This window comes from Oryx dammah, unplaced genomic scaffold (genome assembly GCF_014754425.2).
Source record: "Oryx dammah isolate SB20612 unplaced genomic scaffold, SCBI_Odam_1.1 HiC_scaffold_27, whole genome shotgun sequence".
NCBI lineage: Eukaryota > Metazoa > Chordata > Mammalia > Artiodactyla > Bovidae > Oryx > Oryx dammah.
The window spans coordinates 62,691,808-62,716,920 of record NW_024070211.1 but is presented as its reverse complement, the minus strand read 5'-3'; the positions used below and the strand labels follow the sequence as shown (position 1 = coordinate 62,716,920).

The 25,113-nt window shown below is 43.1% G+C and overlaps 1 protein-coding gene across 9 annotated transcripts in view; it reads right to left on the bottom strand.

Annotated features, from left to right (window-relative positions):
• Positions 1 to 25,113, bottom strand: part of CLASP1 (cytoplasmic linker associated protein 1) — a 275,488-nt gene that overhangs the window by 98,651 nt on the left and 151,724 nt on the right. For 6 of the 9 annotated variants that reach the window (XM_040228935.1, XM_040228937.1, XM_040228933.1 and 3 more), the window contains exons 9-19: positions 19,436 to 19,588; positions 16,242 to 16,315; positions 14,577 to 14,669; positions 13,281 to 13,426; positions 12,324 to 12,459; positions 11,204 to 11,274; positions 6,660 to 6,719; positions 4,987 to 5,064; positions 3,281 to 3,448; positions 2,616 to 2,665; positions 1,851 to 2,021 (exon numbers count right to left, since the gene is read on the bottom strand). In XM_040228935.1, coding sequence (XP_040084869.1) covers positions 1,851 to 2,021; positions 2,616 to 2,665; positions 3,281 to 3,448; positions 4,987 to 5,064; positions 6,660 to 6,719; positions 11,204 to 11,274; positions 12,324 to 12,459; positions 13,281 to 13,426; positions 14,577 to 14,669; positions 16,242 to 16,315; positions 19,436 to 19,588 — 1,200 coding nt within the window. Of the gene's footprint in view, positions 1 to 246; positions 295 to 1,850; positions 2,022 to 2,615; positions 2,666 to 3,280; positions 3,449 to 4,986; positions 5,065 to 6,659; positions 6,720 to 11,203; positions 11,275 to 12,323; positions 12,460 to 13,280; positions 13,427 to 14,576; positions 14,670 to 16,241; positions 16,316 to 19,435; positions 19,589 to 25,113 lie in introns of all 9 variants that reach the window. The other 3 variants (XM_040228931.1, XM_040228932.1, XM_040228936.1) reach the window with 1 other exon arrangement.

Sequence of the window (25,113 nt, the reverse complement as noted above, 5' to 3'; positions counted from 1 at the left end):
CATTGACTGTATAGTCCACGGGGTCGCAAAGAGTCGGACACAGCTGAGCAACTTTCAGTTTCATTTTCTCTCATCCTCTGAAGAGTCCCTTTTTCTTGGAACAAAGTATTGTACTAGCAGAATAACCGGGGTGGGGGGGGGGGGGGGGAGGGTACTATGGACACCCAGAGGGCAGAGGCAGTGAGTCAGCAGCCCCGGAAGCTGGCATAGCAGCACCCAGCGCAGCCACACGGTCCAGCTCGGTACCTGAGTCGAGGCCTAGGGGCTCCGTGTCTCCCCTCATGTGTCTGGACTCTAGAATTTGGGAAAAGGATCATCAGCTTTAATACTACACTCCTACACAGACGTGGTATGTCCACCTCAGTAGGAGCTGTAACAGCTTCTCAGCAGGACTGTGTTATATTGGGGGGCTGATTTTGCTTGGTTTTTATGGATCTGGACATCAGGAAAGCTGAGGTCAAGCTCTCAGGCGATGGAGAGTGGGGAATACTCCAGTCTCATCATTTGGAAGACCCGAGCGCTTTTACAAGCACCAAGTGGAGCCCACAGGGTCCATGTTAAAACAGCTTTAATATGCACAGAAAACAAGGACTACTGTTTTCAAACAATGAAGCAAATACTAACTACAGATTCTCAAGGTGGACCAAACAGAACTAAAATGAACAGAAAGCCTTCACACAGGACAGACTTCTGACTTCTCTCTTGCTCAGTGATCACACATCAACACAAGAGCCTAAACACACCTACGTGATGGTGTAACAGTTAAATAAACAACATAAAAGGAGAGCTCTTATTGGATATGTTTCCAGTCTCAGTAAGATACTTTTGTAGAGAAGACAAGACTGATTTAACAACATTCCACACTATAAACCTTACCTTTTAAATTAATAACATTCCTCTCACAGCCACAGTTTCCTTCATCTTATAGGATAATAGTTTACAAAACTTTTATATAATTTCAGTTGTCCCTACCACATATGTTAACAGGTGGCTATTATTTAATAGCCATAACCAATTTATGGGTGGAGGAAATAGATTCAAAAGCTGCCCAAGTCAGGCCCACTAACTTTTGCTTGGTATTCTCTCACTCTGCTCCCATGATCTTAGATATCAGCTGTGGAACTGACTTTGCGATTAGTTTGTAAACCACAAGAGCAGTAAGTCTCAATGTTTCATGAAGTTTAAACCACATTAACTTCCTCAAATCCCAAATAAAATGAATCCTGCTAAGTCTCTAGACTTTGGCTTTGAACAACTCTGCTTTAACAAACATAAACTGAAATAAACTATAAGCCTTACAACAGGTGTTCAGTCTACCATGCTATCAGACACTAATTCTTTTGAAAGTAATTTTTAAATCTTTTGTGACATATCATTAGAGTCTGTGGATGCTCCTCCCAGGTGGCACAGGGGGACAGACAATACCCTTTTGTGCGATACATTGTGCTGGTCAGAAAGTCTGCCCACTCCTCTGGAGCCCCTGTTACCCCCTCCCCGTGCCCACTCCAGGCAAAGCTTCACTGGACAGTCAAGCTCTGCACCCCACCCCAGGACAGGAGGGGAGGAAACCCAGCTCTGGCCACAAGGGAGGAGGCTGGGATGCTGGAAGGGGCCCATGACACAGAGGGACGCACCACTGACGCCCCAGCAGAGAGGACGCTCACCCAAGGGTGGCTGTAAACCAGCAGTCAGCACACAGGGTCACTTAACTCTCAAACATTAGCCCTGCAACCGTGAAACCTGCCTCAGTTACAGTTTCTGGTCATTTGCTCCGTAAATCAATCTAATCTGAGGTTAAGTGTCATCTCGAATGGCAGACCTGGGGGGAAGGCTCTTGGGGGTCTGGTTACCTAAGGATGCATACGAGCCCGGAGGTAAGGCCGCCGCCGAGCTGAAGGGCGCTGTGCTGGCAGCCGAGGAGATCTTGGATTTGGCGCTGGCAGCTGCATTCACGTCGATGTCACTTCGAGACCGCTGCAGGGACCCCGCGGTGGCTGCGGACTTGGTGCTGACTGTGGAAGCTGCAGGGGGAGGAGTGAGCTTTAGCAAGGACAGTAAGGGCTGCACTAGACCTTCAAGCAGTGCTTCTCCTGAAAACAAACATCAAGTTTTCACAAAGGTTGGAGCACAGAGCACTGTCCAACGGTGGCTCCTGGTCACTCGACAAAGCTCAGCTGGTGCTGAAGGGAATGACAAGTGACCGTAACTCCACACACCTTCATAACCAAAACCATAAATCCCACAGATAGACCACAGTTCTGATCCACAAGAGTAATCAAACAATGAAAACTCATTTGCATCTGGCCAGTGTCCTCCTAAGGTGGTAGGAAGGTGTCCTCCCACCCCCAGGGCATACACCACCCCCCACCCCCGTTTCAGGGAACATCCCCCTCCCCACTCCCCAAAGCTGCCAGGTCCCGGGCTGCTTGGAGCATCCCAGCCACAGGTCTGCCTGCCTGAGTCACTGTGACAAACTATCCTTGCTCTGCTGGGAACGTGGGAGCACAAAACAGGGCAGACCCTCTGCAGACCTGGGAGCAGTAGCTGGCTTCCAGCCACTGCACAGCCCACCCCAGGCTCAGACACCGAAGCCTTCCCCGTGGTGCCCACCTTACCTCTGGAGGCGGTACTGCCAGTAGGACTTCTTTTGGCAGAGAGCGGCCGACTGAAAATAAAGGAACACATCTATTATCAAAAGTGCATTGTATCTGTATTAATACAGGTAAAATATACAATAGGCAATTATGATCACAAAGAATTATTTCAGACTTCTCAGAATTCTACAGGTAATCTGGACCATAATCTTAAAAAAATCCCAATTTCAGAAAAGCTTTAGTACTGTACTTTGGACTACCTTTCAAACTCATGGCAAGAAATCTTAGAAAATAGAAATAATGAAGATAGTAGTACATTCAGTCCCAGAGTTTGAATGCTCTCCCTTTCCAAAGCTGTCTCCAACTTAATGCTTAACTCTCTTAGAAGATACTTGGCGCAATTTGCTTGTGCCTGTATTACTCCAAAACTGTGCCAGGACTGACATGCATATTTCACTACAAACCACCTGTGGCAGGGATCGGAGACCAAGGACCATGGGCCAGGCCACCTGTTTCTTATGATGCCCCACCGCATCTTTCCCAGCACTAGGCTCCATCTGAATTAAGGGGGAAATGATGACAGGCACATATACATTCAAAGGGACGAGCTGCTCGTCTATGTGCTCAGGCAGCAAAATTTTCACTGTAAACCCCACACAGAGGAAGAGCCTAGCAGAAGCACTTACTTGAGACTCTCCTGGGAGCTGGAGGACGAGCGGTCTGACTGTGGCAGTGACACCACGCTGTCCGAGCTCTTTAGGTGGGTCTGCAGGGCCTTCTGGTAGGAGGACTCCAGCGTGTGGTACAGGTGCTCTGCTTCCCTGCTGAAGTGACTGTGGAAACCCCAGTAACACCTGGAAAACACAGGACACTGTCAGGGACTGGCCTCAGCTCCGGTGACCAGCAGCCGCAGTGGCGTAAGGGAGCGAGGGAAGCGAGGAAGACTGCTGTGACTCCTCACCCACAACCTACTGGCTCTGTGACTCTAGGCAAGTTATTCCATCTGTCTGACTCTCAGTCTCATTAAGAACATGGAAATCAAAGAGTTTAACCTGCAAGACTGGGAAGACTAGGGAAGACAGAGCTAAAACATCTAGATTTACACCTAGAATGTGAGGGGACTGGTTCATGGAAGCAAAATGCATGTGACACTCCCTGGCTCAAAGTATTTAAAATGGCTTTAGGTTAACATATAAAAATGAAAAACAGGATGATGCTCACAACCACTTGAAAGGTATAGTGTGTTATGATTTAAAAAATGAGAAAAAAATGGGGGGGGGGGGCACGAAATGTAAAATAAGGACAAAAAGAGCATAAGGAGATCATTAACAAATCCATTCCTAATTAAGTCACTTATTCGGGTAGGAACTTCCCCAAATGAGGTTGTGCTTCAGGGTGAAGAATGAGGCCCTCTAAACACTCAGAACCAGGGAATTAGACCTTAACTGAGAGCAAAGAGCAGTGAGAGCCAGGTCAGGGTAGGTATATGCAGCTGAATAATCCATAGTGCTCCAAGAGGTAAGCACTGGTGGAATCTGTGTTATCACAAAAGCCAGGGACTTTCCTGGTGGCCCAGTGTTAGGACTAGGGCTTCCACTGCAAGAGGGGCACATGTTCAGTCCCCTGTTGGGGAACTAAGATCTCCCAAGCTGTGCAGCCCAGCCAAAAAAACAAATAGAAGAGCTAGCCAACCACAGAAACACAGAGAAAAATAGCCCCAAAGCAATATGGGAAGTATGTATCTTTGTGCTGTCTGAGAGAAGACATCTGAGCATCAAACTTAAAACTGCTATTTACAGTCAGGATCACACGATGACTCCCAGAAAGGCATGGGATGTGGGGGCCACACCCTCTTGGCTGCATCACAGCCAGTCCTAGTGGTAAGACGACTCCAAACATGAGCAGGACAGTGAGCTGCAGACTTCAGTCAGCCTGAGCCACCCTCACCCTCTTACCAGGCACCCACCTGACCCCGGCAGAGATGTAGTCCCTGGCTAAGAATCCCCGTGATGGGGAGTTTTCACAGTAAATCAACAAGCCACTGGGGACAAATAGCGCTGGGTAAGAGAAGACACGGGACCTGCAGACAAGTGCTTTTCTGGCTCATGTGATAATTTCTCATAAATTAAAAAAATGAGCTTTTTCTGCTGTCTACATCAGTCCCATTTATGTTCAAATAGTACCAATCAGGCTTTCAGGCCTGGGCACTCCACAACCTTTGAAACAAAAAATCAGAGAAGTATTTTGAAATGGTGTTTTGGGTCACATTAACAAAGTCACGATTAACAAGCCATGTTCGTGTGACTTAATGAACTTTTATAAGGCAATCTGGACAGTGAACCTGAAATAGAAAAGCAATGACTTAAGAAAGTGGTGTTCAACAAACACTTACTTTCTGGCTTCTATCCTTGCTTCTGAATCAGCATCATGTATTCCCTTCTTTATCGTTTCAGCTAATACTGATATGTGTCTGTATAGTTAGAAATGAAAGCAGTACATCATTAATACACAGTGTTATGCAGATAAAAACAGGTGTGAGAAATAACTTCAAAATGGCAACGACAAGGTAGAACCTCTGTGCCCACGGAGTTGACAAACATGCAGCCTAGAAAACCAGCACATTTGCTAATTAACTTCTAATTCTGTCCCACTCCCTTCCCCATGAACAGACCCTCCTGGGATTCTTTTCTTTTAGTAATGACTGGTATTTTTCAGGCCATTCTTACTTAGCTCAATTTTTATGAACTCACACAAACAAACAAACAAAATTCTACTTTTCCATGGGAAAAATTCTACTTTTCCATAGGTGTCTATGGGAATTATAATGAGATAATAATAATCTTAACACTGAAAAGGCTTTCTGCATCACGTCTCTATAACTAAAGAATGTTTTTCCACTATACAACATGAACTATTTTATGAAATGATGTAAACATTTTATATACAGGTGTTCTTTTCAGTTAGGTTCTATACTAAGAAGACAGCATTAAAACTCTCTCATTGAATACTGAACAGTTTGCAGAAAAAGGCCAATAAGTGAATAATTTCACAGGAGAAACAGTAGGTACCCACTTTACCAGCATCAGACTCTCTGCCTCATCCCGTCACTGTTTCAGTAAACACCTGGTGAGAACCTGCCTAGCGCCCAAGCTAAGCCATGAAGTGAGTAAACACTGGAAGCCACAGCTGGGTGAATCATCACTTTCTGTCTTGCTCATCTGTCCCCACGTTCAATCCCTCATTCCATCTTCCCCTCTAAATCCCTGTACTACCACCAGATCAAGAGGGTATAATACCCAAGAGATAAAAGAACAACAAAATACTTTTTAAAAGCCTGACTACCTTCTAGATCCAAAGTGAGGCCTGCAAGACTGAACTGGACTCCAGGGGAGCTCTACGTGTTCAAGTCCACTACTCATAACACGTCTAAGATGCTGTAAAGTTCTTCACGACTATGCAACACACCATTAAAAACTGACAGGCACAGTATCATTGTCTGTCATCTGCAAACTTAGAAAAAACAGGCACATAAAATTGATAGGAACTAAAAATGGCTTGTCAAAATAGAGACAAGCTTCTTTATGAATTCTGGAGTAATCCTACATTTTATCACAAGGATGTGAAACTTACCACACAGCAGCCTGAATAAAGAGAAAACTGCCGACTTTATTATACAAACGGATCAAAAAGAAAACCTTTCAAATGAGTGAGGTCCCTTTAAAGATCTTCAAGTTACCCCTCACCTACTAAGAGCAGCTATACACATTTACCTGGTTGGGACTGACAGGATGTCAGGGGGGGAGATCAGAGTTAACACAGTGAGTCCTGGCTGTGCAATGTCCCAGGGCACCCTGTCCACATGCCCAGGCTAACATGACAGTCAAAGGAACTCACTAAGAGCCTCTGCCAGTGGTATGTGCCTCACATCAGGAGAAACACCACCAGCAACCATGCAAATAAATGCACTGATTCCTTCACTTCTTATAGAGAGTGGGCTGGATCGCTAGCTGAGACATTAAACTCAAGATTCAATTCAGAGGGAAAACCAGCAAATCAGATGTTTACCGTTCCAATGAATGTGTCTGCCATTCTTGTAAAAGTAGATCTAAAAATTCAAAGCAGCGCCTGAAAATTGTGAAAAGAAAAATATGTCATTTGTCTGTTTATGAAAACAGCTTTTTCCTTAAGTGACCCAAGACTCCTTTTTATAATCAGCAAATTTCTTATAATTTTCATGATTTGAAAAAATGGAACATAAAAATGGAATCAAAATTGACTGAAAACCAAAGCAAATCAACATAATTAAGCACCTATGGTGATCAAAAAAAAATAATCACAAGGACACAGGGACAGGATACAAGAGCTCCCTTCGGATCAGAAGCTTGAGCTTCAGAGCAACGCTACTGAACAGGCGAGTCACTGCCGTGTGCTGTTATATTCTACCTCAAATAATACATGAATATAGGAGCTATATGGGCACCAAAGATCAACATACATTGCAAAATTAGGGAACTGGTCTTTGCACAAATTTCAAAGAATGCCTTCTACAAAGAAAGTAAAAAAATACCCTGGAAAACAAAGTGTTTGCCAAATTTTCCTGCCAAGTATTTAAAACAGGTTTTTCTCTAACTACTTGGCCAGTTTCCTCTCTTCAATCTTTCAAGATTCTTTCTTTTCAAACCTTTCCACTTCTGTGATCTTTCTTGGCTTGAGTGTACACAAAAAAAAACCAATGCTGGACTAATCTCCCTTGGGTTGTACCACCACTTCAGAGCCTACCTCTTCATCATTTTCTTTTCCTATATTCCAGAATAATTCTTTGTAGGAATAAATATTATTAGACTTAAGGAACCCATTCAAGGAAACAAATCAGAAGGCAATCTTTCTCTTAATGATCAAACTTTCTTTCCCATGACCTTCCCAATTCAAAATCTCATAATGCATACAATTACTCACTCAATATATCTTTAATAAACCCTTACCCTATGCTAGATGCTGGACACACAATGGTAACTGAGACACAATCCAGTGAGCAGGACAGACAAGAAACAGCTGCCATGTGCCCGGAGCACAAGGGCTCTGGGAGAGCTCTGGGGAGTCACTCAGCTCAGCCCCAGGGCTGCTAGCAGTGGGGGTGGGGGCTGTGAAGAGACTGTCTCCGGGAAAGATGCTGACCTCTGCTCACACCCCTTTCTCAGCATCACTGTCCCCACCCTCACCCAGGCCATGGTCACGCTACCTTTGCCCTTTTCCCCATGTCATTTCCTGGTATGGATTTTTCTTCCCTTTAATGTGTGTGTATATATGCTCATATTTATTAATATTTACTTCTTAGTGGATACATGTATCTTTAGTGCTAATTCTTGTTTTTAATGAGTTTCAAAACAATCTAATCAAAAATATCCCCTGTAAGGGCTTCGCAGGTAGTGGTAGTGGTAAAGACCCTGCCTGCCAATGCAGGAGGCATAAGAGATGCAGGTTCAATCCCTGGGTTAGAAGATCCCCTGAAGGAGGGCAGAGCTACTCTGTCCATGGAAAATCCCATGGACAGAGAAGACTGGCAAGGGTTGCAAAGGGTTGGACACGACTGAAGCGACTCGGCAGGCAGCATGCATGCATCCCCTGTAAATTAGGCCTTTTTTCAACTTTTTAGACTAAAATCATATAGGGAAGTACATCAACACTGGCATTATTTAAATACTGCATTACTTAAGCACATCTGGTTAGATCTTGTCTCTTTTCTTCACCTACTACTACTCATCATTCAAAAAGCAACTCCGTTGTTTTTAACTTGTCTATGAGGCTCCTTGGAAACGTATCAGCTAGTTTGTTTGTTTTAATAAGGTTGGCTTCATTTATTTTATAATTTTTGGCTGCACTGGATCTTGGCTGCTCTGTGTGGGCTTTCTCTAGTTGCAATTATCAGGGGCTACTCTCCAGTTCTGGTGCACAGGTTTCTTCTTGCAGTGGCTTCTCCTGTGGCAGAGCATGGGCTCCAGAGCATGCAGGGCTTCAGCAGTTGCGGCATGTGGGTTCAGTACTTGTGGTGCACAGGCTTTGTTGTCCCAGGGCATGTAGAATCTTCCCGGACCAGGGACTGAACCCATTCCCCTGCAGGAGCAGGTGGATTCCAACCACTGGACCACCAAAGAAGTCTATCAGCTAGTTTTGATCAGTGTTCTCTGAATGCCTAAATCCATAAAACATGTATGCTGTAATTCACTCTTATACTGCTTTGCATTATTGTTTTTAATATCTCCAACTAAATTATAAACTTCTTAAAGGGAGGGAGAGTGGCAATTCATTTCTTACAAATTCTATGAAGCAAAGCTAGGTACTGGCTGAATATAGGACAGAAACCACTGCCTTTGTTACATTGCCTTCTTGCTCTCTTTTCCTTTCTGAGGGCACAGTCCCTAGTACTCTTTTCAGCATTAAGACACACGGCTCTGATGAGACTCATTTTGACTACAGACAAAAATGCCAATCTGGGTGTGTGGCTAAGAAGCTGGTGAAGGGGGTGGCATTTCTGCTGTCATGGTGATTGCATGCTGCTACTCACATCGAGCACCATAGGCTAGAATTTTTACATGTTAGGAACCAACGTGTCATCCCTGAACTCTCATATTGATGCCCTAAACCGCAGTATGATGGTATCTGGAGATGGGGCCCTCGGGTGGTCATGAGGTTCACATGGGGTCATGAAAGTGATGCTGTTAGGATTAGGGCCCCTGTAAGAAGCAACACTGACTTCCCTGGTGGCTCAGACGGTGGTAAAGCGTCTGCCTACAATGCGGGAGACCTAGGTTCAATCCCTGGGTTGGGAATATCTCCTGGAGAAGGAAATGGCAGCCCACTCCAGTACTCTTGCCTGGAAAATCCCATGGATGGAGGAGCCTGGTAGGTTACAGCCCATGGAGTCACAAAGAGTCAGACACGACTGAGCGACTTCACTTTCTTTCTTTCAAGAAGAAACACTAGAGCTCTCTCTCTTACACAAACACACACAAACACATTCTGCATCATGAAGACACAGCAAGAAAACAGCCATCTGCAAGCTACTCCCATTAGAACCCACCTGTTGGCACCCAGATCTCAGAATTCCAGCTTCCAGAACTGAGAAAATAAATTTCTGTTGTTTAGGCCCACTCCACTTATCGTATTTTTGTTATGTAGCCTAAGTCAACTAATACACTAAACATCCTATGTTTCCCACAAAGATCTGTGTCACCTCACTGCCTTTCACAAAGGAAACACTTTCCAAACCGCTCCTGGAATCCTAAATCTGCAGTGACAATATAACAGCAGCAGCAGCAAATTCTCATGATGGTTACCATTCATTAAGCCTCCACCAAACACTAAGCCCCTTCTATCTAAGTTACTGTGAATCCACAGAACTCTGTCCCCAAGTATGTGGGAAATCCACTGACAGCCTCCACCTCGCCAGCTCCACACACTCGTCTCTGGGGAGCTGAAGCTGCTCTGCCCTCTAGGGTGGCTGGACTGTGGGTCAGTGGTTGACCACACTTCTCAGCCATGCCACTGAGCCACACTTTTGAAAATTAAGCCTTTTCAGTGGAAGAACACGTCTTTCTTCCTGACTTACACAGCCAGCTCATTCCCCTTCTCTTTTCTCTTGCCTTGCACGTGGCTGTTAATAAGATGGTGATGGGGGCTGCTTCATGCTCAGAAAGACCCCTGTACCTGAGAAATCCTGTGGGGGTCCAATGTGCCAGCCCAGGAAAGGAGAGAAACAGGGGGCAGCCATTAAGTGACAGGCCCTCCTGTTGGGCTAGATCAAAACCCAGAATTGCATGGATGGGGCCAGAAGGCTGCTGCCTAGGTCTGCCATTAATTTACTCCATAATGCCCTTGATCTGGTCCACCAAGAAGCTTCAGTCCATGAATTGTCTGAAAACTCACATACAACTTCTGTGTACTTACACTTTCCTGGGAAGACAGCCCACACATTTCATGATTTGAAGGACTCTGTGGAATCACCAGTCGAGACCCCACAGATCCCAGCCAGAAGCACAGAGCCCTGACATCACACACAGGCTGGGACAGCTCACGTGGACCTGAGACAAAGCCCAGCTGGCTGCTCAGGCTGACCTTTGGGGTCTACCTCCCCTCACTGTGCAGCACAGCAGGTGACTGTCAGGCCTCAGAATCCCCAGAATCACATCAGAAGCTGCAGACAACATATGCCTCCTCCTACCTATGTTAACATAAATAACTACTACTCATTTCTACAATGTCTTTTCCAGGCAGGCAGCTACTGCCTTCATTCAGGGGACGGGGCAGACCAATGACAGAGGCAGAGGGACCAGCACAGGAACAAAGTGTATGTGGGGACACGGCCCCATCCCACCTCTTCCAAATACCTCACATACACTTGTTCTCACACACACACAAAAATAACATAAGCTGTCCAAATTCACTTTCCATATAATTTTGATCATGACCCTTCAAGCCAAGGGTATTTATTATAGCAATATTAAATAATATTAATTATTTCAAATATAAACTTTTTAGATGGAGGGAAATTTGAAATTTGTTTTGGTTTTAAAACAATTCAAAAATAATGAGAAAATTAATTAAAAGTTTACCTTCTAACTGCAACAGACTTGGAGGTACAGTTGCTTGTTATGACAGGTATTAGCCTAGGGATGTGTGTGTGCTGTGGAAAAGAGCAAAACACAGAGGTGAGCACTTGAAAATACAAAACTGAGATAATCACTTCCTTACTCACCTATGTAAAGCACCTAATACATTCAGATTAGAATTTCACTGCATTTAAAAAGGAGAAAGAATTTCTCTGGACACTTACAAAGGGCATGACAAAGTTTACAGAGCCAAAACAGGCAACATGATGATATGTGTTAAGTCAGTCTAAAATCAAAACAAATCACTGGTATGAAGCCCAAACTATCTGAGCGGTAGAGATCTAAGTGAGTAAAAAGCAGTCAGTAGACCAATGTATTTTAATACCATTTCAATGGATATGTCCAATAACGGCTTTTGGTTTAGTATCTGAAATGGGCACTGTAAACAGTAAGAACTAAAATAATGCAAAGAAAGTAACCCACAATAATCACAAATATTCTGGAAAGATTTCAATTAGCATCATCAAGCCCCAGTTTTGAGGGCTGCCTCTAGGGATAAGGGACTTGACATGGGGAGAAGGTGATATGAAGAACTTGCACTCTAAGGCTTTGTGAGCTGTTAGGTTTTAATCCACTTATAAATTACTTGGCTAATTATTCAGATTAAATAAATTAGTGCTTTGAAAACTTAACTGAAGATAATCTTTTGTTTTTAGGCTTATGTACAATTATTTAAATAAAGATGCTAGATGAATACAAAGCCACAAGCACAAATACCTAAAATGAACAGTTGGGGACTAAGGAGGGAAGAACAGGAATAATACCTGGACACACACAGAACTCAGAAGCAGGTACAAGTGCTCAAATGTTTAAAACCAATGAGGAGAGGATGAGCAACATGTCAGTAACTGTACACTACACCTGTAATTCACTCCAGGGAACTGAAAAGGCTCACATGTGACAGTTATGCAAGGGAAGGCGAGGGTGGGGCAATACTGTCCATACAGTGTGATTCCACATACATAATCACTCAAATGGGAAACGTCTCAGATAACTGCTTATCTACCACCAGTATTTACCACTTGCTTATTCTACAATACATACGGCTCCAAAACATACTCACCCGAATGATTAGCCTAACAGCTACAACACCAGAGGTGGCCATAATTTTGGCACTATTTGGAATTAAATTAAAGATAGTTGGCATAATGGCTTCAGCTCCATGGTCAAACTTATTCCCCAGCACTGATGACAGATGCCTGCAATGAGAAGTGAACACTGGACTGGAACCAAAGTTCTTGGAAATAGTGTAATATATAAATCTTTTAACATTTTAGAGTCTTTGTATAAAGTCATCTAAGGACAAAAACAAGTCCAAGTAAAATACAAATACTCCCCAAGCACATGCAGAGGACTTTACATATAGCCACTCACCAAGAAGAACTGCTTTTTAAAACATAAACAAATAAATCATTTCCCACTAATTACTCTTCAAATAGCAAAAAACAAATACTAATAAAACATAAATATGACAAAGCACCCTCAGCCTCTATTTTTTCTTTTGCTCTTTTATTTTCAGCATATAACATTCGGGCTTCAATATCTGAGGTCAAAATTTTGAACATCTGCAAAGCCACTCTTCTACTGAATTCAATAGGAACAAACAAAAATGTTATTGATCATGCTATATTCTGCCAGCAAAATCAATGAAAAGGCTGAGAACAGAAGTTTATAAGATTTCATTTTCCATATTATTAATAATTGTTTCAAGTTTAAAACAGAGGCTTCAGAGCTAAGTCACTGAGTAAAATTTAAAATCTGTCACACAACACATTATCAACCAGAGATGTACTGATAACACAGGTGTTAAAATCTTCTGCAAAAATCCCCTCTGTCAATAACATAACTGGTCAGGAAACACTGTAAAAGTACTAACAGAGTGTAAATGGAATCAGTCTTGGAGACCAGGCGACAAGCAAGTGGAAGAGCCCCAGTGGACGTATTATTCAGTGACCCATCTCTGAAGCTCTGTGACGTAGCTACTTTATCATGTGAGAACCGGGAGCGTCGTAGTCCTTACCCCAGCGTGATACAAGCCTCCCGCACTACCTGAGACCGTAGATCCTTAGCGGATAGTTTAAAGGCTCCGTCCAAAAGCCGTAAGTGCTGGAAGAAGTTATCATACTCGGCAGCACCAGCCAAGAGTAAAGATCTAATCTTTTTTAGCTAATGGGGTAGAAAAATTAAGAGACAGACAAAACAATCCTTAGAACAGAAATACAAAATAATGGAAGCCAACAAATATTCAAGGATCAACAATAAAGTTAAATGATACAGTTTTCCAAGAAGAATTAGACCAACTAAATAATAGCTAACATACTGAAGAAATCTAGGTATCATAAATAAGAAAAAATAATTTTAAAAAATTAGTATCTGTGATAAATGCATTATAATTCTACAAAATGTATTTTTTAATTGGACCATTCTAGCGTATTTACAAATGCTCTGATACTAAGGATAAAAATAACTGAAACCTCATTGTAGCCTGTAAAGAAGCTCCTTCCCTAAGTTCTCCAACACCCTATCCAACCACCATTTACTGAGTGAATCACAGGAAAGTAGCTCAGCTGGTAAAGAATCCGCCTACAATGCAGGAGACCTGGGTTTGATCCCTGGGTTGGGAACGGGGAACAGGGATCCCTTGGAGAAGGGAACGGCCACCCACTCCAGTATTCTGGCCTGGAGAATTCCATGGACTGTATAGTCCATGGGGTTGCACACAGTCAGACTCGACTGAGCGACTTTCACTTCACTGGAAGAAGTGTCCCCACTGTCGGTCACTGTATCTGCTACTGAAGAGGCTGGAGGGCATCTGAGACAGACACAGCAGCCGTGTTCCTAACCTGCTTCCTGCCGGACAACCAGGGCACAATCACCTTCCTCAGAAAAGGCATATCTTCACCTAATGCTGTTCACTTTAATGTTCGGACAACTTGTCATTAATGTACTTTTAAAAACAGAAGGGACAGAAGTGCTATGAAGAAAGAAAGGGCAACAGGGACACTTACTGTAAGTCACTAGGAAGCTGCTTCCCTGGCCAAGGATGGCAAAATTAAACCTTTACTAAGGCAAGAGTAGTGGCCGTGCCACAGGCAGGACTTTGTTAAAAGTTCAAGATGCACAAAAAGATAGAAGTCGGCATGTTTTAGAAACAGAAGTGAGGTAATCTATTAAAAAGGCAAACTGAGAATACGGTACCTTATATTTAAAATACTGCCTACTTAAAATTCATTACAGCTGAACCCCAATTTCATAATAAAGTATTTATAATATTTAAATATCTAATGCAAATGTAATCACAAAGTTGGCAGCTTACAGCATTTACTCTTTGCTCCCAATCATGCTTGTCATCAGATAATATTTCCCTAATCTTGTTTATGGACTCCTCAAGGTCTCGGCTGGAATAAATCTGTAAGCAAAATTAATTCACAATCAATATGAGAAAATTTACAGAATAAACAAAGATTGTTTCTTAATTAACTGAAGTCAAGAGCATCTGGTAAATATAGTAAAAGAAATCATTTCATTTTTCAGAAAAGGACCTCTGAGATAACATCTAGACAGGCTTGCCACTGAATGAGTTTCCACTGTGAATGTAAACTCACCAGCTCTGATGCCTAAATATGGATAACCTCACCTCAAATGCAGCTTTACCATAACAGATGATTTCATGCACAACCGAGAAAGAAGCCCACTGGGGAATGGGCAGAGATGCACAAGTCACTAACTTGGTTTTTTTTTACAACACCACACTATACTGGCAGACCCCAGAGACACTGCCAGGTCAGTTCTAGTGTCTTCACTGCACTGCAGGTGCAATAAAGTGAATATCACAATGAAGTGAGTCATAAAGATTTTTCTAGACTGCAGTCTATTAACTGCTCAATTAAAGTATGCCCACTGTCTAAAAAGGCCATGTGCATAATTTAAAAATCCCTTATTGCTAAAAAAAAAAAAAAAAAAAAAAATGCTAACCATCATCTGAGTCTTCAGAGAACTGTAATCTTTTTGCTGATGGAGAGCTGAACTGTTGTGAGAATTACCAAAACATGACAGAGACACGAGGTGAGCAAATGCTGATGGGGAAGGGGCACCGTACGCACGCTTGAGGCAAAGTGCCCACAGAAGTGAAACTGCAGCATTTACAAAGCACAACACAGCAAAGGGCAATACAGCAAGTGCTGTATGCCTGTAACCTTACAAGTGTCTATGCTTGTAACCTTAAACACTTCCAAACCTCTTTTCTCATTTATCCTTGTATCTTACTCCAAAGACAGTAAGGGGGAGAAAAAAATCCACCAAGAGTAAGGCATGATAGGAAGGCCAAGGACATAAGGAACCTAAAACACCTGCCATCTGCTTTGTACACACACGGCAACTAAGCAGTGGGTGCAAGGGACACACACAGATATCAAGTGCTAGAGGAATCCTGAGCACCGACATCCAATGGACCACAAGCCCCAACCAACAAGAGACAATGCTGGGGCGCAAAGCAGTTTACAGTGAGTGACTGAGCCCCAAGTTCTGTAAGTCATCTCTGCTTCACATGTCCGGTACTTAAGTGAAGTATCACAATGGCATAAACTAAGATTTTATGAAAACATTTTTTATATCTTTCAGACACCTAAATTCTTCAAATTTACAGTCTTCTCTAAGGAAAATATTGACATAAGCATGCTTCTTTGTTCCCTCTTGGAATGGAGTCACTTATTTTCCCCTCTTCTGTGTGACCTGACTCACGAACTCACTACTGGAGCAAGCCACTTCTCACCAGTTCTAACTGGAAGGTCATCCAGGGCTGTGACTTTCACTCTTCATTTAGAGAGGCCCTAACATTTCCTAGTCTGCAACCCTAGACACCTCCTGTGGTCTTGATAGTCAGAATTACCCTCCTAGTAAGAAACTGTGTGTCCCATGCTTGAAAAATGAAATCTGAAGAATAAGCCCATCCTTTTTAATCAAACCAAACATCTTCACTCACCTGGACTACAGGCACATCGTCAAATGCTTTAATAAAATCCTCTTCATCAACAGCACCAGCTCCTTCTTTTGCAGCTATAAAAAAACATCAATTTTTAAAATGTAAACAGTGTGTGCTGGAGGACTCATACACAAAATCAAAATTATATTTTGGAAGATTTGTAACTTTTTTAAGTAAATAAAAGTTTAGAGTTTTGTGGCACTGACAAGCATTACTGACTTTCAATATTAAGATAAAGTATAATGGTTTTACAGTATAACATATATTAGCTTAAAGTCATCTAAAGATAGTACTTGCTTAAGAAGGGCCAGTTGTATAGACTTTAAAGGATTTAGGTGATTTATACTGTATTAATCTATGTGTGTGCATCCAAGTCGCTTCAGCCATGTCCATCCCTTTGCGACCCTACAGACCATAGCCCACGAGACTCCTCTGTCTGTGAGATTCTCCAGGCCTGAATACTGGAATGGGTTGCCATGCCCTCCTCCAGGGATCATATCCACATCTCCTGTGTCTCTTGCAGTGGCAGGCAGGTTCTTTACCACTAGCACCAATTGGGAAGCCTCATATTAATATAAAAGTTTTTTCAAAGATTCCTAATGAACGTATAATAGAAATTTCAACTCTTCAGGGAATCAATGAAATTATATCATTGTTAGGAATCCAACATAACAAATTTGTGAAACAGTCAAATAAGTTCTAAAGAATTTAACGGTTTCACCTCAACTTCATATTAGTCTCAAAATATTTTCATTTCAAGGAAAAAAATTTTCATCTCCTTAAAATCACAATAATTTGTCAATTTTTCATTTATATGCCAGTTGCAAATTGACCCCACAATTGCTATCATTCAGGAGAAAACTTTTTCTTTCTGTTAATATGTTACTTCACACATGACAATCATGTGATATTTTACCAGATATTTTTTCTTCATATTAAAGGTTTCTGAATGGCCATCTACAGTCATCCCTGCAACCGTCATTAATGATTTATATTGATTAGTCTTGTGCTTTTCCAGAGCTTCCCACCTGACAACTTAGTTGGCATCTGGGGTCCTGATGGACCACCTAGACAGAAAAGGCTTTAAAGACAGCTGATGCTCGTGGTACATACGTGTCATCACGCTTGAGGAGTATTTCTCTGCATTCACAAGTCAATTAAAGACAGAAAATAGTAACACACTGTGAGTGGGGCTCTGTATGCTTTATTTAGGTTAGGCCTGGATCCCACCAAGCCGACAAGCACTGAGCGCCTTTCTGGGTGAAGCGGAGAGCCACATGTCAAAAGGCGCTTGGGGCCATACACAGGCCTGGGCCCATGGAATCTGATGAGAAGTCAACAGGGAAATCACAACTATGGTGTTAAACAAATGGAAAAAGATGGGATCAGGCCTGAGGGAAAGACAGGGTTGGTAGGTGGGATTTATGGAAGGGGAACAGGTAAGGAATGGGAACAAAAAGACATGGTCTGATCACACAGAAATTTTCTAAGCTTAGTTTGTAGAATAGATGCTTCTCAAAGACAAATCAAGAAAACGGATTAGAAAGGCTGTTCAGCCATTTAAAAAAAGAGTACTGATACAAGCTCCAGCAGAGATGAACTCCAAAAACATTATGCCAAGTGAAAGGAGCCAGACACAAGAGACAACATATTGGATGGCTCTGTTTCTCTGAAATTCCTAGAATAGCTGAAAGCATAGAGAAAGAACACAGACTGGAGGGATCGCCAGAGCTGGGGAAGGAAGGAATGGGGAGAGTTTTAATGGGGTCTTTTTTTGAAAGACCTTTAATGGGGACTAGTTTCAAAACTGTGTTGAAACTAGACAGAGGTGGTGGTTGCCCAACACTATGAATATAATAAATGCTAATGAACTGTTACCTTTAAAATGGTTGATTTTATGTTGTATGAATTTAAGCTCTTTAACAACAACAACAACAACAAAAAGTATATTTTTTTAAATGAACCAAAAAATAAAAGATGATCGAGAGGCATGGGATGGCAAGGGGTGGCATGGGGGGTGCTCAAGAGGAAAGGGATATAGTTATAATTATGACTGATTCACATTTTTGTATGGCAGAAGTCAACACAACATTATAAAGTAATTATCATCCAGTTAATAATAAATTATTATTATCCTCCAGTTAAAATAATTATAAGTTATCCACCAGTTAAAATAAATTTGAAAAAAAAAATACATTTCAAAAAAAACATAAAAGATTAGGAAGAACTAAGAACAGCAGCTCTCTCAACACAGAGACGGTAGGGCAGAGGCTGTGGGGGCACCAAGCTGACAAGCTGGGACACCAACATCCAAGGCCTGTTCAGACAGCAAGAAAGACCAGCCCAAGGAGGCAGCATTCTGATGTTGGTCCTCACTCTAGCTTTAACTGATTAGTTCATCCAGCCAAGCTCAAAGCCCAATGCTAACAGGAAGCATGGTTCAAAAGTAAAAAGTAAGTAATTTTCACTACACTGTAAATCAACTATACTTCAATGAAAAAAAATTTTCAAGTAGGTAATTTGTGTATAAACTTAAATGTGACAGCAAAATGAAAGTTATATATAATAAGGACCCAAAACAGTCTAAATTAGGGGATGGAAGAGGAGGATAAAGAGATTTATCCTTATAAATTTATTTTCAAAGCCTCAGGGAGCTAGCTAATCTTGACCATTCACTAATTTGGTATCTTACAAGGTCTCACAAGGAACAATCTTACTTGCAAGAACAAAATACTTTTTTTTTTTAATATAAATTTATTTATTTTAATTCGAGGCTAATTACTTTACAATATTGTATTGGTTTTGCCATACATCATCATGAATCCGCCACAGACAATCTAACTTCTAGATAATCTCAGGCCTGAGACACAGAAATTGGCTGATACCATGTAAGTATCATCAGGCACGGCAGGAGCCCAAGGCCATTAGGACACCATGAGCTCTGCTCTGTGGTGGATTCACACACCCAAAGATTCTGCCTCAGCAAACATGCAACACAGCAATTCAGACGTACATTCTACCAGCTTATCAGCATCCACAGATGAGAATCAATTTACTTATGGAAGAAAAAGTGGACTCCCACTGCCCATAGAATTACTGCGCCTCTAAAGGACACAGAAGGTGAGCAGCGTGCGCGTCTGCTTTAAGCACCTACACATTAGACCACGCAGCGCTGTGCTCGGGCTTGGTCCTACCTGAAGACTTGGATCCAAGGGAGGAGGAGCCGAGCCTACGGGTGGTCCCCATTCCAACGTTTCTCCGTGAGCCTGCTGGAGCTTTGGACGACGTAGAGCTGGCGGAAGAAGGTCTATTACCATCCACAGAATCTTCATCATCAAAGTTTTTATCTGAAGAGTAAGCAAAGAAATTTTTTTCTTTCTTTAAATTTTTAAGTACTTTTTCATCTCAACTGAAAACAGCAACTAGTTTTATTTAGAGATTAATGGTTTGCCTTCTCTTCTGGAATCTGAGATGCCCACCCAGGGTCTAGAAAAGCCTTAGGTGAGTCAAGAATGCAGCTACGAACACCCTGTTTCCTTTCACATATCAGGAATGCTTTCCACTCCAATTTCAGAAAATAGAAAAATCATAAAGAAGAAAGCAACCTCTCATGAAAGTATCATGTAGGAACAGTTACTTTAACAATCTGGTATATTTCTGGCCATTCTTTCACGTACTTTTTAATAGTTAATGTAAGACTATATTCCATTTTAGAAAATTGCTTATTTCAAATATACATTTTACCACATGATGAAATATTCTTCATAAATGCCATTTTAGTGGTTCCATGGTACTCTGCAATTGGAAAATGCTATAAATAAGAAACATTTTTATTGCTAAGACAGTTAGGGATATTCTAATATCTTATGCTTAGAAATAATACTGCAACAGACACCTTTCTACCTGCATTTTTGTTTGAACATCTAATAACTTTAAGAAAAATAATTCCTAGAAGCAATATTACTGAGTCAGAATATAAAAGCTTTTGATGTATACTACTCAAATTATCTTCAGAAAGTTCATATAAATACACACTTTTCCTGAAAATTCAGAGTTTCTTGCCGCATTCTTGCCAACACTGAAAATACTACCATTTAAAAATTTCAAACAAAATTTGATAGGCTTCTCCCCCCCAAAACAACCTCTTCTTCAATGTTGCATTTTAGTGAAATTAAGCATTTTTCATAAATTCATTAACTTCTAAATTTTCTAGATAGCAGTAGTGGTGGTTTAGTCTCTAAGTCATGTCTGACTCCTGCAACCCCATGGACTGTAGCCCACCAGGCTCCTCTGTCCATGGGATTCTCCAGGCAAGAATACTGGACTGGGTTGCCATTTCCTTCTCCAGGGGATCTTCCCAACCCAGGAATCAAACCTGGGTCTCCTGCATTCGAGGAAGATTCTTTACTGACTGAGCTATAAGGGAATTCCTTAGACAGCAGTAGATCCCATCAATATTCCTCAAGTTGTATTTAAAAAATATATATATATATATAAAGAAACCATCTTTGAGCATACTGATGAACAGCATTTTGATGACAAAAAATTAAAGCTATCACAGTGCACTATACAGAACACCAAGGGCTTATGTAGCATGTGAGGGTCAGTCAGGAGGATAAATAAAGAACTTAGGAGTTACTAAAAACAAACAAAAAAAGAAAATTAACATCCATAGCTGGCGATATTCATGATTTCTGAAAAACGGCTTAGTTCTTTACCAGTAAGTCTAAAGTAACTGTTGACCAAAAACAGATAGAAATAATCTGTTTTTCTTGATCTAGCTGCTTCTCAGCTGAACTATCCACAGCCAAGTCTTGTGTCTACCCAAGACCCTAATGTTAAGTCAAAGTGAATGAATGTTCCTTACAGCTCAACAACAATCCACTTCAAATCATAGGGCTCCTTTTATTCAACAGTAAGGGAGGAACCGGGCTTCTCAGGTGGCTCAGTGATAAAGAATCCACCTGCCAAGCAGGAGATGTGAGTTCAAACCCTGGATGGAGAAGATCCCCTAGAGAAGGAAATGGCAAGCTCCTCCAATATTCTTGCTTGGGAAATCCCATGGACAGAGGAGCCTGGTGGGCTACAGCCCCTGGGGTCTAAATGAGTTGGATTCAACTTAGCGACTAACCAAAAAAACAACAACAGAGGAGGAATCACATCCTCACAAATGCAGAATCCTGTGCAGATTAGCTTCCCTCCACATGCCTTTACACTTCTGATCACCTGGCAAGCTGAGCTGTTTCACAGATGGCTCCTTCAATCCATGCATCAATGTCTTAATGATTCAGATATTCAGGGCTCTGTTAGCACGGACTTCCCATATGGACTCAAAAGTGATTATTAAACTGCAGAGCACACTAGTAAGGTCCCTCCAAGAGTAAAAAATTAAAAAAAAAAGTGAAGTCGCTCAGTCATGTCCAACTCTGCGATCCCATAGGTTGTAGCCTACTAGGCTCCTCCGTCCATGGGATTTTCTAGGCAAGAGGACTGGAGTGTGTTGCCATTTCCTTCTCCAGGGGATCTTCCCAACCCAGGGACTGAACCCGGGTCTCCCACACTGCAGACAGCTGGATCCAAGAGTAAAACCTGGTCTTAAAATATAGAAGGAGGCCACCCACTGAGCACTGACGGCAGAAGCAGCCTGTCTGTCCTCGGGGAGCCCCAAGAGCACATGGGCCACCAGCGTTACTCAGCCGCTGTGGAACTGTGGTCATCACTCCTCGGAGATCAGTGACAGCCCCAGACTGTGGGGAAGGTAAATAATGAGGGACATGACCACAACTATGCTTCACTCAGAAACACATATAATTTGCCTTTAATTCTCTTTCTAACACAGGCAGGCATGCTGTGTGGAACTGCGTGCAGTTACTAAGAATTATTTTCATGGGTCAATTTCACTGAATCCCTGGGGCTTCCACCTGCAACAATGATGGGTTAGCAAAGACCTAACCTCTTCCTAGAAGCCACACAGAATATATAAAACAACTACTTTCAGAAGACAACAGGCAGTACAGAACTGTGATGTCTCAGAGAAGGGAAACAAACAGGTGAGCTCTTCAATCACTCTAACTTCCTGCCTGGAGAAAATTCCCAGGCCACCCCTTATGGGGAAGAGGAACCCAAAATGAACCTGGCAGTCTTGCGAAGTGGAGAAAATGAAGATCAGACTTCAGGGTGGCTGAGGCGGCTCGAAGTTGCAGGGTGGAGTGCTGGAAAAGAGGAAGCCCCACAGAAAGAGAGCTCTAGAAATGTCCTAAGTTCTGGGCCACATGTATGTGAGTGAAATTCCCTAAGGGAGGGCACAAAATGACCAGGAAACTGTAATTTGAACAACTGGCAAAGTTTACACAAAGGGGAAGATTTCTGAGCACTAGAGTTGGGATGTTTTCAGCGACTCGGCGAATGCATTCAGTAGAGACCCCAGAGAGAGCAGGCCTTAGTAGGGGGGCTGAACTAATACACCAAATTGTCCTCTCAGAGCTTAAAAACAGGCCTGAAGGATATTAGATTTGCAAGTGATTTAACTGCCTTGCCAAACATTCTTTAAATATATACAACCAACCATGGACCCTCAATAATGTAGCAGTCACAATACATAACATCTAATCAAAATTTCCTAAACAGCTGAGAAGCAGAGAAATGTGGCCCATAATCAGGAGGGAAAACCATCAGAAAATAGTGGCCCACTAAGAAATGACGGAGACAATGGAACTCTCAGATACGAACATGAAACCTGCTATATCCACGTTCAAGAATTAAAGGGACTCACGGGTGTAATGAAAGAAAAGGAAGCTAGTTCAAAGAACCAAATGGAACTTCTAGAAATTAAGAATATACAGTAGCTGAAGTGAAAATATAATTGAAATGGGATTCAAAGCAGGTTAGACACTGCAAAAGAAAGGGGAAAATGAGAGAATTTACACACACACAGCAATAAAAAATTAATCAAAATTAAACACAGATATCAAAAGGGAGGGTGGAGAAATAAGAGGAATAGTCTCAGAGACCTGTAGGATGATACTTGTCACCAAACTCAGGTATCTGTGTGTCACACACAGTGAGGCCAAATACCAAAACGTCGGAGTGTGGAGCACAGAAGTGTTAACAGTGGCCTCCCAGACCAAACCCGAAGCATGGTGGGCCCTTCCCTCCTCCCTCCCTGGTGCAGGGACCACTCCATTGCCACACCTCTCTCTGCCTAGCCCACCAGACCAGCCTGTGTCCGCCACCAAGCAGGCAGGCAGGAACTCCGCTCTGGGGACACCAGCTTCTGGCCACCTCATCGGTCATGAGCTGACCAGTGAAGCCAGTGGCAGGCTGAGCCCACGGCACCCACCACCTCAGTCAACGATCCCAGTAATGGTCATGTCAACCACCTCTGCTTGACCACCAAGGTCAAGGTCTTCACACTAGCTCCACCAAGTACCAGAGGATGACGTTGCTAGAGCAACCTAGTACTTCTTCAGACCTGGCATCGGTCAGGAGTCGCACCTTTCTTCTCAGGATGAAACAGCAGTGAGGCAGCCACGAGCTGTAGCTGCCCTGCTCAGCCACTAGTAGGCGCCATAGTGGGCCCCTCCCCCAAGCAAAGGACCCTCAGTGAGCCAACTGTCAGCTGTTCTGCTCAGCCACTGATCAGCACCACAGCGGGCTCCTCCCCACCGCTCTTGTATATAAAAGGAGCCCTAATCTGGACGGGGGGAAGATGGTTTTTGAGATGCTCAAGTCTGCCATCTTCTCAGTCTGCTAGCTTCCCGATTAAAGTCATTATTCCTTGTTCCAACAACTTATCTCCCAATTTACTGGCCTGTCAGGTGGTGAGCAGAATGAGCTTGGGCTCTGTAACAAAAAGGTTTATTGCGGGGGCCCTACAAGTGAACTCTGGGAGTTGGTGATGAACAGGGAGGCCTGGCGTGCTGTGATTCATGGGGTTGCAAAGAGTCGGACACTACTGAGCGACTGAACTGAACTAATCAAGGAGATGGGTGGCTCATGCCTTAAAAACCTCAGACTCCCTAAAAGCTTTCAGCAAAATCCTTTCCCAGGGAAGGTAGGGCAGGAGCGTGGTGAGTTGTTGCTAACTTCTTGGTTTCAGATCTTTTTTCTTGAAGTCAGGTCAAGGTCAGGTAATGATGTTCCTGTAAACCTCCACCAAACGAATGTTATTCTCTGTTCTGACAAGAAAGGGTGAGGTTCCCAAGGCACAACTTTCACCCTCTGAGGTCCAGGTCCTGCTAAGAGGAGGCAGAACTTAGCTGGCAGCTCCCTCAGGGCCAGGTCCTCGGACCCCGCCCAGCTGTCATCAGTGAGGGAGCCAGACGCCCAGGACCCAACTGGCCCTCAGGCTCTTCAGGCTGCCCAGACAGCGGGGTACACGTCCTACAGACTGCATCCTATGCAGATGGCCCTGCCATTAGGTCACAGAGTTGGGGATGGGGAGAGGTTCACAGCCACCTCAAGGCCTGGGCCCAGCCAGTGGGCAGCCTTGGCCAGGGCTCTGGAGCCCTGCAGGACACAGCCCCCAGCCTGTTCGCTGGGCCCCTCCAACTCAACCACTGAGATGAGGCTGAGTGAGTGAGAGGGCCCTGGGGAAAAGGCCAGGATCCACCTCTTACCTCACTCTCTGCCTGAAGACCACCACCCCTCCCGTCATTGGTTGAATGGGCCACTTAAGGTCATTCATGGACCGCTGCTTGCTGGGGAGAGAGGCGCACTGTGGCACCAACCAATGGCCGAGCAGGCGCACTGTAGTACCAACCAATGGCTGAGCAGGCGCACTGTGGTACCAACCAATGGCCGAGCAGGCACACTGTGGTACCAATCAATGGCCGAGCAGGCGCACTGTGGTACCAACCAATGGCCGAGCAGG